Below are 14,913 nucleotides of genomic sequence, written 5' to 3'. Positions count from 1 at the left end.
AAATTCATTTTTTTTTTGAACATGACCAAATAGCCCCCCTACTGCTGTTAAGATGTGTATATATATATATAAATATATTTATGCATTATAGTAGGGATCAACCGATATTGATTTTTTAGGGCCGATACCGATAATCTGTGAACTTTCAGGCCGATATTCCGGTATAAGTTATCGGCTATTTCTACACCACCTCCGACCCCCCCGGCCCCACAGAAGCCACTGCAGATCAATGCGGGCGCTTTAAATCAATGTACTACAGCGGCTTTTGCCGGTCTAGAGAACGCCGCCACCCGCTTTTCTCCCCCTGCCTGTCCTGGGGTCCTCCTGAGTCCAACCAGCACCGCCGCTGCCCGACCCCCCCCCCCCCCTCCGCCTATGCTCTAGCCAGAGACCGCCGCCGCCTGCGTCTCTCCCCCTGCCAGTCCTGAGTCCAACCACTGCCGCTGCCCTTTTGCCTCCCCCATCCCCGGTTGTATAATTACCTGTTCCCGGGGTCCGCGCTACTTCTGGCTCCGGTGGCGTCCTGAGCTGTCACTATGCGCACTGACGGTGACGTCAAGTTGAGAATGTCATTGCGCAGCGCACAGCAATAGCGCAGGACGCCGCAGGAGCCAGAAGTAGCGTGGACCCAGGGAACAGGTAATTATAAAACCAGGGATTGGGGAGGCAATGGGGCAGCAGCGGTCACTGGACGGGGGGGGGGGGGTCGATGCATTATCGGCAAAGTAATTGCCGATACCGATAATGTCCAAAATCGGCCAAACTGATAATCGGTCGATCCCTACATTATAGATATGTTTTCATATCTTCATTATTGTGCTTCAATATCACCTGTTATATTTTAATGTTGCTAAGCGTTAGTTAGAATGCTTACATGTAATAGATTACATATTAAAGATAGAATTTGATTCTAGTTTATAATAATACTGTTTTTGATCTTACCTAAAGCAAACATTATTTAATCCATTTTTCCATTTCCCACGAAATATGAAATTCTTATGCCTAGATCTGAATATGTAATTTTCCTATGTAAGCATGTCTATGTGTGCTGTGCGCCAGCTCTGTCTTCACTGTCTCCACCTTATTAGTGTCATGCCCTTGGCTTGTCTATTTATTTTCATCTTCTCAGTGTTCTTGGGGAATTTGATTCTCCTATTGAGTGGCTTCTCGGGATACAACTACAATCATTTTACCACATCTCAAGAGCTGATCCAGTAAACCATTTAAAGCTTTATTGATCAAGGACTCATACCTTCTCCTTACTATCTTCTTGTATAAGTTACCTTGGTATTGTGTATTTTGCCGTATATACCGTAATACCTTAATGCTAATGCACAGTGGTAAAGTTTGGTAAAACCAATGCTGGACATTATAGGACTACATTAGAGAAGACGAGGATGACCTTTACCATAACTAAATGACCTTTAACAATAACAAATCATTTAATGATAGTGCGTCCGGCCAATGTGTCACATTCCTGTTTGTTCCCTAAAACCAAAAAGGATCAGCTCATCCCACTGGACAGCGGCCAGATGCCAAGATCAGGTGCTCAATGTGTCCTGATCATATGAAACCATGACTCTAGGGCAATACTTTGACCATGTCGTAGCTTTTCAGCACGCCCATTCTTGGGTGTTATGTTTGACTCAGATATATTTTCTTTTTCCTCTATATTGAATCATTTGCATGCATGTTTCATCTGCACTTTAAACATCTCCAGAATCTGCCCTTTTCTTAATTGGGAAACAGCCAAAACCGTAAGTCTGGGTTTCCACATAGTGAGTATTCGGTCAGTATTTTTGGTACTGTCCAACATGATGACTCAATGAGTTTCAAATACTATGTGTGAACCCAGCATTATGTTTTGTTTATATGACAAATAATTGCCATGGAAAAAAATTACCATGAATATTAGCTCATTTATTGGGACAAATCCTTGCCCAGAATAATTGACATGATACTTTTTTTCTGTATTAATGGTGAAAAAACACCATGGAAATTTACCATTGCTTGTGAATGGGCTTACTAAATCAAAATTCACACACATGGGATGCAGATTTATGTGGATCTTGGCACAGAATATGTAACAAAATCCATGTGAAAAGCATGTTGTGTGGTCATACCCTTATTATTTCTGTGGTTTATTGTTATCTTAATTACATTAACTCCTTACTTATTGGTCTTCCCTCTCCAAACTCTCCCCTTTTCAGTCTATTCTGAATAAAACAGACAGGCTCCTCTTTCTATCCAGCCACTACACTGACGCCTTTACCCTGTGCCCTTCACCGCACTGGGTTCTTGTTTACGATAGAATCTTATCACTTTCAACAACAAAGCTTGCACCTCCCTATATCTTCTCCCTCATCTCTGTCTACCACCCTTCTGTCAATGATGTAAACTGCTGAAATGCTTATGCTAACCTGTATTTTTAATTTGCTATTTAGTAAATAGGGTATAATTGCTAAAAATGGCAAGTATTAAAAAAAACACAGTTTAACAGCAGCAATTCAGAAGCAGGTAGTGTAAGTGACCAACTACAATGCAACCCTAGCGCCACCTGGGAAACAAAATCTGCAGCAGCTGTTTGGTTTTTTAAAGTATTAAGGAAGGTGTCTTCTACATGGTTCAAGTCAAATTTTTTTTTAGTTCAAAATGTATTAGAAGCGAGGTGAAGTCTCTGATAGGAAAGGAAGTCTAAGGGTCCATTAGCACGGTGGAATTTCCGCTTGCGGACTTCCGCCTCCAATTAAAGCCCATAGACTTCTATAGGATTCCGCACTCCCATTCATACTGCAGAATTTTTGCTTGCGGAATGCCATCGTCCTTCCAGATTTTCAGCTTTTTTGGAAAGGAATCTTTTTTCACTATTAACAGCAAACATAAAGAGGCCCAGAACACCAGAGCAGACTTCTTAAGCAGACACAGACTCCAGCAGGAATAATGGTTGGTAAACCCTCGGGCCTTCCAGAAAATCACAGCCCTGTGGGGAGTTCTTTATTAGCTACAAGAAGAAATCGACAGGTCGAGATTTTTTTCCCTCTTTCTAAAGGAGGGCCCTCTAGTGGTAGATGCACTATCCCAAAAGTGGTCCTAGGGTCTGACTTATGTATTTTCACTATTGGCTCTAACTTCCTGGGCCCATAAAAATGTGCCCAAACATAATATATGGAAATGTATGTTAGCTGTACAAGGATTTACCATTTATTCAGTTTTTTATTATTATTTACTTTAAAGTTTTCTTGTTACAAAAAGAGGAAAAAGGGGAAAAAAAACATAACAAGAAACTCTCATACATAGGGGAAAAAACACTCCTAAAAAAAAGTGACAAATAAAATATAAATTGTACCATAAACTTTAAAGATGACCCTTAAAAGTGCATAGAGTTCTCGAATGTTATTTAGTATTGCCAGAAACGGATTATTATGACTAGCAGGAAGGTTCTTCATAAATCTTAGATCCTCCACTTTATTTACAGAAGAATGAACTGAACTTCTTGAAAGAGCAGGTAAACAGGCTGTGATAGCTTTATGACACATGCCTTAGAATAGACAGGCAATAAGTTTTGAACGGTATCTTATTGTGGTGCAGTAATGAGAAAGCAGGGGATAGGACCAAGAAATTCGTCAAGCAGGAGGATAATCTCCACACTTCCTTCCAGAAGTTAGGTAAAAATTGGCTTTCCCAAAAAGTGTGTAGAATGGTATCGTCCTATGCTCAACCCCTCCAAATTTGAGATGATACTTTGGGATCATATTATGTAGAATTGGGATTATATCATATTCAGTGTTTTGTACATTGTTTTGGATTTTGAAATATGCCATGTCTAATAACAATGGGAGTCTCTTCCCATGTAACTAGTCATCTCACACCAAAGGTAATAATTACATCAAGAGGAATAAAAAGTTATAATTGGTGGTTAATCTTGTCATAGAAACAGAAACATTATTTACCTTTCAACATTACTTTGAATAAGAAAAAGGAAGGCAATTATTGTAGTAATCAGTTAAATTGGATGTGTTGTTAGTCTAATGACAGGCACAGATAGAAATGCCAAAACAAGTGTGTGTACGAGCTGCCAGGGCAGCAGATGGTGTTGAAAAATATTTTATGGAATTTTTTCAGTCTCATTGCTAAGCATATGATGAATAACTTGTGGGAATGTGTCTTAGGCCTGTAAGGTATATGGCATGTGATTTGTGTAATGTTGGCATTCTTACCTACATATTATGTGACGTGATAATTCAGTATGTCATTCATATTAAACTGCTTCTGTGCTACTAAAAATTTACAATAACATGTATACTGGACATCTACATTTAAAATAGAAGATCATAAGGACAGGTTAAAAGGGCACATCGGAATGTATGGAAATAACACAATCTCCATACACCATTTATGGGTAAATATGAAAGCAAGTCTATCTGTATGGGCAAACCATATGTTGGATTTTGAGATCTTTTTATACAAACAAACATTGGCCAGCATTTATCAAAAGTTTATATCAAGTTAATCTCAAGTTTAGCCACTAAAAAGAAAAAGAGGAGATGCATACGACTAAGAGCGCACCTGCTCTTGAAACACGTCATGTCATACTACTTGCTGTTCATGTGTGTGCCTTATTTGAAATAAATCCTTGGATTTTATGCATCCCAAGAGCTCGATCCATCACCTCTTTTTCTTCTTACTGGTATTTTGTCCAGCATTGGGGTCTGTGCTCGGCCGTCTTCATTGGGATGAGCTGAAGTTGCTTTTCCAGTCCAGTTTAGCCAATGTCTAAGTTAAAGCTAAGCAAATTTATTGCAGTGTGTTTTGGTAAGTTTATAATTGCTCATGTCGTCTTTGACAAATCTGTAACAGAATATATCAGTGCCATTGGCTTTCACATTTGCTTAAAGGGGTACTCCACTGGAAAACATTTTTTTTTTAAATCAACTGGTGCCAGAAAGGTAAACAGATTTGTAAATTACTTCTATTAAAAAATCTTAATCCTTCCAGTACTTATCAGCTGCTATATGATCCACAGGAAGTTATTTTCTTTTTGAATTTCCTTTCTGCCTGACCACAAGTGCTCTCTGCTGACACCACTGTCCATTTTAGGAACTGTCCAGAGTAGGAGCAAATCCCCATAGAAAACCTATCTTGCTCTGGACAGTTCCTAAAATGGACAGAGGTGTCAGCACAGAGCACTATGGTCAGGCAGAAAAGAAATTCAAAAAGAAAAGAAGTTCCTGTGGATCATAGCAGCTGATAAGTGCTTGGAAGGATTACGATTTTTTAAAAGAAGTAATTTACAAATCTGTTGAACTTTCTGGTGCCAAATTATTAAAAAAAAAAATTCCAGTGGGGTACTCCTTTAAAGGACATGTCCGGTGCTCACTTTTGTTATTGTATCCGTTCCGGGCTGCAAAAAAAAAGAAAATAAGCTTTCTCTTGCCCGCCTACGCTCCCCCGGTGCTCCGGTACAGGCGTTCGGACATCGCTGCGGCCGGTGATAGGTTGAAGCTCCGTGTGACGTGCCGGGCTAACAGGAAGTAAGAAGAATACAGCCCGGGGACCGAACACCTGTACTGAAACACCGGCGGAGCCTAGGCAGGTAAGAGAAAATGTTTTTCTTTTATTTTTCAGCCCGGAACGGATAAAATAAGAAAAGTGAGCATCGGACATCTCCTAAATTACCTACCGTATATGGGGTACTGATGTGACTTTTTTTTCTAATTCACAACTTTTTTTTTTTTAAAGGAATCATGTTTCTTAAATGTGTCCAAATCCTGGCCAAGTATGGTATAAGTGGTTCTAAATTGTGGCTCGAATGGTTAATAAATATGTCTCGTAGATAAGACACTGTTGAGTAAAAATGCACCAAATGCATTGTTAAATGTGGCCCACTATGTTTCGATGTAACTGTACTTCACATGCTGAAATACACTTTTTCATACATATATCTTTAGTAAAACAGCTAAAAATGTGGGGAAAAAAGGGAAGTCATTTTGTGGCAATTATATGTTTGTCTCATACCAGGTTCACATCAGTGTAATGTTTTTTTCATTGTTCTGCTCTTTGTGAGACAAAATTGGTCATATGTTGATACCAGGTTTCAGAAAGTGCATCATGAAATTTCATCTCATCCATGGAAAGCTGGTTGAGATATAGGAAATCCATAAATAGTAAAAATCCTGGCAACATTTTCTAGGGTAAGTCCCATAATCATGCATGATTATTTTGGGGATGAAAGTTAGGTTTGATAGTGGGGCTTTACATTCCTTTCCTGGACCACTCCAGGTATTTAGACTGGTCCAGATCAGCACAGGTTCTGCAAACAGTTCATCACTGGGCTTTAAAACTAGGTGAGAGTCTGCAAGTGAGGCCTATGAGAAAAATTTGGACCTGGAGGTTTGCACCCTCAATAAAGAGACTTTGTTACCTATGTGAGGAACACATTTGTTGACTGTTGTGTTGGGTGGCTGGTTGTAAGCTACCTATATAGACAGGGAAGAGCAGAGGTAAGTCCTTGGGCTGTCCTATGAACCTCTCATCACCCCGCAATGTAATGCAATGGGAGCACTAGACACCAAAGAATAGCGGCATTTAATGTTTATGGATCTATACAGATCACAGTATTTAATTATCTCCGTGATGGACATTGGAGCGATCTCCAATGTTTTTCATTACAGGCAGATGTCTGCTGCTGATAGCAGCGGGCATCTGCCGTTTATGACGCGGACCCAACCCATGACATACATGTATGTCATGGGTCGGCAAGAGGTTAAAAGCAATTAATTCCTGCATTTTTCATGCTATGTTACATCTTAAAAAGAGGCAACGTTTTGCCCGGGAACACATTGTGGGTATAAGGTTTACCTATGTGTAACTGTAAAATTTATGGAATAAAAGAAAAGCTTGTTTAAAGGGGTAGTCCAGTGGTGAAAAACGTATCCCCTATTCTAAGGATTAGTTTGAGATCGCGGGGGGTCTCTCTGTACGGGGGCCAGGCTCTCCGGCCAGATAGCGGGTGTCGACCACCGCAAGACCCACGCCCCCTCAATACATCGCTATGGCAGAGCCGGAGATTGCCGAAGGCAGCGCTCCGGCTCTGCCATAGAGTTGAATTGAGGGGGGGGGCGTGTCGGCCGCCGCTTTGTGCGGTGGTCAACAAGCCCCCTTCGCGCGGGCTGTCGGGGCCCCGTACTGGAGATCGCGGGGGGGGGCCCAGTGGCCGGACCCCCCGCGATCTGCAACTTATCCCCTATCCTTAGGATAGGGGATAAGTTGTTCACCACTTGTTCACCACTGTACTACTCCTTTAACTATTAACTAGCATTGGATGTGATGGGAAATATTTGCCAGTATACTGTTTTGTTAACCTGTATTGTAAAGCGTAGCCTGGGCCATTTACTGTAAGCCATAAAATCCAAACATGATATGAACAGAGCCTTATACTATTTTTTGTTGTGTGTTCATAATGAGAACATATCCCTGCAAGGATCAGCCAGACAACTGTCCCTGCTGCTCGCTGTATAAGGGATATGTGAAGACAGCTGGGACTATGAAATAGATTGGATTTTTCCACATAGTTATTAAAGCTGTTCACCAATACATATTGTAACCTTTTAAAACTTTAATGTATAATGTCTGCAGACATGACATTTGTATTTATGGTAAAATACAGAGCAAGCCAAGTCATACTCTGCCAGTCATAATTGCCTTATGTTGTTTCCACCACTGAGCAAAGTAGCAGCTTTTCTGTGAGCTGTCTTTACCCAGCATGAACCCTCAATCAGACAGGGTTGTGCGGTGTCATTGGCAGTAATAGTACCGTATAGTATTGCAATGTCATAGAGCAAGCCAAGTGAGTGCAGAGTATGTCTCAATAAAAGCATAAAAGCTCAAAGCTATGTTTTTTATTCTCACTGTATAAAGTATATTTTATATTATCATAGTAATGTAAGCTTTCACATTTAGAATGATACATTGACATATAAAAAGTGCAGGTTCAAGTGCTTGAGCAAATTAATGGTTCTCCCAAAAGACAAAAAAAAAAATCCCTGTGTCTATTAGGGCCTGGGGATGCTATGGAGTGGTTTTCTGGTCATGACCTACCTGTATGGCAGTTTATGGTAAAGGTTATTATACCTGTGCACCTTAACCAATCCCATCCCAACTTTTCCAAAGCAGGGTTGACGTGTATGTATGTGTGGCAGATGTTTTAGGCACAGGGCATATAAAACTGAACAAGAGAAGCTGGGACTGGGCACTGCAGGCGAGGGAGGTAAGTGGATGTAGCCAGCGAAAAAGTCTATATGGCGGTGGGGGTGGGATGAGATACAGAGCAAGATGCAGCGTGGTGCTCACGTGTGGCAGGTGTAGTGAACTTCAACATATAGAAGAGAAGAAAGAACGGAGCACACACCTGTAACTCTTGCTTGAAGTGGTTTATTCCAGTAAACACTGAACAAATTCCAATGTCCCGATACCCATAGACCAAGCAGAGCTGGAGCGGCAGGAGCTATTCACCTGGATGACCGTGCAGTTTCACGCTGACGGGCGTGAAACGCCCGTCAGCGTGAAACTGCGCGGTCGTCCAGGTGAATAGCTCCTGCCGCTCCAGCTCTGCTTGGTCTATAGGTGTCGGGACATTGGAATTTGTTCAGTGTTTACTGGAATAAACCACTTCAAGCAAGATTTACAGGTGTGTGCTCTGTTCTTTCTTCTCTTCTATATACAGGGTATATGATATTTTTTCTTTACTAAAGTTCCATATATTTAGTTAAACTAATCGCATTTGTTTGTACCTTTAATTGTATTATTTGGTATATTAAATTGATATTTTTACTTTCTAGTGTGTTCGGTATTCCCGAATAACCAGAGGCTTTATCTTGTTTTCAGACCACACTCAAACGAAGAGGAAGCCGAGAGATGCACAAAGATAAAAAGACTTCCAGTCAGGTATTTGGATTTTGGCTTTTTCAAACAATATGTATCTGTAATGTTTATAAACATTCAACAAATTTTAAATGTGCAGCAGTTGTCTGTATGATGTTGTATGAAATACAGGAAAACCTAGGGCCAGTGTTCCTAGTACCCAGAAACTGTGAGTTCACAGGAGTTAAAGGGGTACTCCGGTGAAAAACTTTTTTTTTTTTTTTTTAAATCAACTGGTGCCAGAAAGTTAAACAGATTTGTAAATTACATCTATTAAAAAATCTTAATCCTTCCTGTAGCTGCTGAATGCTACAGCGGAAATTATTTTCTTTTTGAAATACAGAGCTGTCTGCTGACATCATGAGCACAGTGCTCTCTGCTGACATCCCTGTCCATTTTAGGAACTGTCCAGAGCAGCATATGTTTGCTATGGGGATTTTCTTCTACTCTAGACAGTTCCTAAAATGGACAGAGATGTCAGCAGAGAGCACTGTGCTCATGATGTCAGCAGACAGCTCTGTATTTCAAACGGAAAATAATTTCCACTGTAGTATTCGGCAGCTAATAAGTACAGGAAGGATTAAGATTTTTTTTATAGAAGTAATTTACAAATCTGTTTAACTTTTTGCCACCAGTTGATTTAAAAAAAAAGTTTTTCACCAGAGTACCCCTTTAAATGATAAAATAATGATGTCTTGGAAGATCTCAGCATAACAGAATGTTATGATGTAATATTATGTCTAAGGCCAGTTTCAGACAAGTGTAATCTGGACAGATTTCTCCCTCTGTATTACAGTTGCAAGTCCCGGCCCGATTATGGATATAGTGACCTGAACAAAAAGAATCATAGATTCCTAACCAGGGCTTGTAGCTGTAATACAGACACAAAAATGTGTTTGCTCATCTGAAACTAGCCTTAAAGAAAGCAGGGGGTTTCAACTGGGTTTCAGAAAAAGAAAGTTCAGACCCCTATAACATTTGAGATAAATAGCAGGGGCACTTTGACTTAGACCAAACATATTCCCTGTGGACATTTTTAGAGTAAATCAAATTATAGGTACACATTCCTGCCCTAGACCACCTCCATTAGACCACTACGATTAAATCCTATAGGCTGTGTGTGCACATAGCCTTAAAGGGGTACTCCGCCCCTAGACATCTTATCCCCTATCCAAAGGATAGGGAATAAGATGTCAGATCCCCGCAGTCCCGCTGCTGGGGACCCCTGGGATCCCCGCTGCGGCACCCCGCTATCATTACAGCACAGAGCGAGTTCGCTCTGTGCGTGATGACGGGCGATACAGGGGATGGAGCCGCGTGACGTCATGGCTCCGCCCCTCTTGACATCACGGCCCTTACCCTTAATGCAAGTCTATGGCAGGGGGCGTGACGACCGCCGCGCCCCCTCCCATAGACTTGTATTGAAAGGGGCGGACCATGACGTCACGAGGGGCGGAGCCGTGACATAACGATGCTCCGGCCCCTGTATTGCGCGTCATTATGTGCAGAGCGATCCCCAGCAGCGGCACCGCAGCGATCTGACATCTTATCCCCTATCCTTTGGATAGGGAATAAGATGTCTAGGGGCGGAGTACCCCTTCAAAGTTATACTCCGGTGAAAAACTTTTTTCAAATCAACTGGTGCCAAAAAGTTAAAAATATTTGTAAATTACTTCTATTTAAAAATCTTAATCCTTCCAGTACTCATCAGCTGCTGTATGCTCCTCAGGTAGTTGAGTTGTTCTTTTCTGTCTGACACCTCTGTCCGTGTCAGGAACTCTCCAGGCCAGGAGAGGTTTGCTATGGGGATTTGCTTCTACCCTGGACAGTTTCTGTCAGCAGAGAGCACTGTGGTCAGACATTAAATAACTATACAACTTCTTCTGTAGAATACAGCAGCACATAAGTGCTGGAAGGATTATAATTTTTAAATAGAAGTAATTTACAAATCTGTTTAAGTTTCTGACACCAGTTGATTTAAAAAAAAATTTCCTTCGGAGTACCCCTTTTAAGTGTAATATCTTTTATTCACCTCCCCCTCAAATACGATTATGGCTGACATGCCTTTTTACATGATAAAAATTATGCTGGGTGGCTAATTTCCAACACTGTAAACATTCTATTGTGCATTGCCATGTTTCATATTTTTGCAAACTATTTTTTCACTGGCTTGGCTTGTACAGTTAGGCAGACAAAAACCACATTGCCAAGCCAGGACAATTCATAGAAATGTCCACATAAAGTTATTTTGTCATAATAAGTAACACTGCCCTCAAGATTAATGACCCCCTGGTCCCCTCCAGCTTTGAGCTGTTTATTCAGTTTTTGTAGCCTCCATAGAGGTTGCAGAAACAGTCTAGCACCACTGAAGCTCGGTAGTTACATAAACTGCTTACTCAACAAGGAAAGCAGACAATGTAATAGCAAAATGCTTGGATGTATAGGGAGAGGTATTAGCAGTAGAGAGGGACGTGCTCATGCCATGGTACAGAGCACTGGTGAGACCTCACTTGGAGGATTGTGCATTGTACTGGACGTATATAGAGTTCAGAGAAGAGTTACCAAACTAGTACATGGGTTGCAGGATAAAAGACCTTAACATGTATAGCTTGGAAGAAAGATGAGATAGAGGGATATGATAGAAACTTTTAAATACATAAGGAAAACACAGTAAAGGAGAAGAATATATTTAAAGTTTTATATTAGAGGGGGAAAGGTTTATGCAGTAATATCAGTAAGTATTACTTTACCGATAGTGGATGCATGACATAGCCTTGCTGCAGAAGTGGTAGCTGCCAATACACTGAAAGAGATGCATGGGATAGACATTAGGCTATCCTTTATATAAGATAGATAGGGGTATAAGGCTATCCTTCATATAAGATAGAAAGAGGTATAAGGCTATCCTTCATATAAGATAGATAGAGGTAGAAGGCTATCCTTCATATAAGATAGAGATAGGTATAAGGCTATTCTTCATATAAGATAGAGATAGGTATAAGGCTATCCTTCGTATAACATAGGGCCAGGGACTATTCATAGTATACAGAATATTGGGCAGAGTAGATAGGCTGAATAGTTCTTTTCTGCCGACATATGTTTCTTAGGCAGTGACACAGACTACTGAAAACAGTCAACTTTATTGCTATTGGCTTCCACACCACTTCTTACTGCCACAAGGAAGCCAGAGGTAAGACCCACATCTATAAGACATTTTTTACATAACCTGTGGATATGCCATTAATGTCCACAGATAGGAATACCTCTTCACAGTATTTGTACAATTTTACCCTTCACTATATGAGGGTACATTAACACGTGCATAATCTGCTGCAGATCATTTCCACAGATGGAATTTAAATCGTCCCCATCATTTCAACAAACTTTGCATTAATTAGTGATACAAGTGAATAGTAAAAATGTTATCATATATTTTAACAGAGAACATGATTTATTTATCTTCTTTTCACACTACCCCTCATCCACCCATTTTCATTTATTTTGACAAAACAGCTTAATTCTATCTTGTCTTTACAAAACGGATTTGCGGTTCACCGAAGGATTGAGTTACATGCTGTCCATACATATCTTGGGAGTGGTTATTAAATGTAATTATGAAAAGCATTTTCCATAGCCTCTCCTGACCTGAGTGTTATAGTAAATACATGTATTCCCCATGAAATAACAATTTAGGAACATCTTTCCGTAAGACCTTGTACTGTGTAGGTCATCTGTAACCTAGGCAACAAGCTGTCAATCAGGGGAGGAAAAGAGCAAGAATATCAGGAGAAGGAGGAAAATTTGCTAAATGAATGTATTTGCAAAAATATTTAACTAGACGTGACCTACGAGTTTAACGACCTTAGTTGAGATGGGAATTTCCTTATAAAACATAGAGAGGGTTAAATATAAGCATTCAACTTCTGCTTATTTCTGCCTGTGGTTTGTAATCGATATAAATATGACATGACATTCATTCATTATAGTAGCGGCTTAATAAAGATGTATATTTCCTTATGCACAGGAGGACAGCGCTGACTTAAAGTGCCAGCTACAGTTTGCAAAGGAAGAAGCAGCATTGATGAGAAAGAAAATGGCTAAACTTGGAAAAGAGAAGGATGAAATAGAGCAAGAACTAGAAAAATTCAAGTCTATTTACGGAGACGTTGAAAGTCCTTTTCCAACAGGGGAAACTAGAGGTCCACCCAGCACAAGAGAGGCCGAACTAAAATTGCGTCTAAAGTTGGTGGAAGAGGAAGCAAATATCCTTGGACGAAAAATAGTTGAGCTGGAAATGGAAAATAGGGGCATTAAAGCAGAAATGGAAGACCTCAGGTGTCAGTATGAAAAAGAATTTCTAAGCAGGGAGTATGTTTCAAGCATTCCTACCTCACCGTATGGTGATTCCATGGAATCTGCCACAGAGCTGCGGCGTCATCTCCAATTTGTGGAGGAGGAAGCAGAGCTCTTGAGGCGATCCATTTCAGAGATAGAGGATCACAATAAACAACTTACAACAGAGCTAAATAGATTTAAGTTTGGACCAGTTCAGGATCTTGTCTGGATTGATGACAATTCCTCCAAATGCAATGGTACACAGGAGGAGCTAAAGTCTGCTAGAATCCAGATAAGTGATCTAAGTACAAAGGTTATGAAACTTCAGTACGAAAATAGGGTTTTATTGTCAAATGTTCAACGTTATGATCTGGTTTCACACCTGGGAATGCGAACAGCAAGTCCACGGGACAGTGATGCAGAAAGTGATGCAGGGAAAAAAGAAAGTGACAGTGAAGATGGACGTCCTGTTCAACCAAAGAGGGAAGGACCTATTGGCGGGGAAAGTGACTCCGAAGATGCCTACGAGAAAACGTCTGGCTTTGAAAGTGTGAAACCTTCAGAAGTCAGTGATTTGTACTGTATGGAATTGGCTAAAAAGCGAGAAGATGCACAATACTTTATAAGCATAACGCGTGAAGCTGATCGACTGGGGAAAACTGTGGACCGCCTTATTTCTGACACAGACAGCCTGATCTATGATGCTAAGTTGCAGATGACAGGTGGATCTGTAGAGGAGGCGCTGAAGAGTTGTCAAGAAAAAGAAGACGCTACTGGGTCAGATGTTTTAAACAGCATCAATAACAAAATGAAAATGTTCAGGAAAGAATTGAATAGTTTTGTAGATGTGATTGAGAACACAAGTGAAGGTCTTAAAGAGCATGTAGAAGACCTCTCCCCAATGCCACATCTCACTGAATCATCAAGTTTTTTGTCCAACTTGACTTCAGCATCTCGAGATTCTCCTATTGGAAATCTTGGAAAGGATCTGATAACTGACTTTCAGGTAAATAGATGTCAATTCACATGATCGTTTTTGCTTTCTGCCATTAACACATGGACACTGTTTTTTCCCCAGCTAACTAGCATTGGAAGATCAAAATAATAAATTGCACGCCCACCTTTGAACACAGTTTCCCAGTTTATTTGTAGATTTAATCTTCTAATACTGAATTACAGTTTTTACAATCTCTAAGAGCAGATTCATAGTCTTCTGCTTGATAATAAAAACAGTCAACAAGCTTGCCAACTGATATATCATTGAAAGCTTAGCTTCACACCTACAATTTAGTTGGACAGTTAGCCTTTCCTATGCACTGTATATGGGATAACTTGCAGATCAGTGGGGGCGGATCACTAGCACCCATACCAATCCCAAGAACATAGTAAAAATACATCGCTGAAGGAATGGAGCAGTTTACCACTTTATTCATCGGCTTTCCAAACGTTGCTCAGTGTTGCACTCAGAAATGACAGCAAAGCCCAACTGGTGAAGTCTGCTACATTCATTTGGAGCTACTTCATTAATCCGTTCTGGGGATCGGCTATGGTCCCAGCTGTTTGACCCCCCACTGATCCACAAGATAAGGGATAACTTCCCCAAACGAGAAAAATCCTTTGAGCAAGCAAAAAAAAAATGCTGCGCTACTGCAGTTATTT

The 14,913-nt window shown here is 40.5% G+C and overlaps 1 protein-coding gene across 7 annotated transcripts in view; it reads left to right on the top strand.

The window, feature by feature from the left end:
- Nucleotides 1-14,913, top strand: part of MTCL1 (microtubule crosslinking factor 1) — a 190,955-nt gene that overhangs the window by 97,796 nt on the left and 78,246 nt on the right. For all 7 annotated transcript variants that reach the window (XM_056521591.1, XM_056521587.1, XM_056521590.1 and 4 more), the window contains exons 4-5: nucleotides 8,884-8,943; nucleotides 12,944-14,260. In XM_056521591.1, the coding sequence (XP_056377566.1) occupies nucleotides 8,884-8,943; nucleotides 12,944-14,260 (1,377 nt within the window). The remainder of the gene's footprint in view (nucleotides 1-8,883; nucleotides 8,944-12,943; nucleotides 14,261-14,913) is intronic.

The sequence above is a fragment of the Hyla sarda genome, chromosome 5, assembly GCF_029499605.1.
Source record: "Hyla sarda isolate aHylSar1 chromosome 5, aHylSar1.hap1, whole genome shotgun sequence".
Classification (NCBI taxonomy): Eukaryota; Metazoa; Chordata; class Amphibia; order Anura; family Hylidae; genus Hyla; species Hyla sarda.
This window is presented reverse-complemented; position numbering and strand designations above follow the sequence as displayed.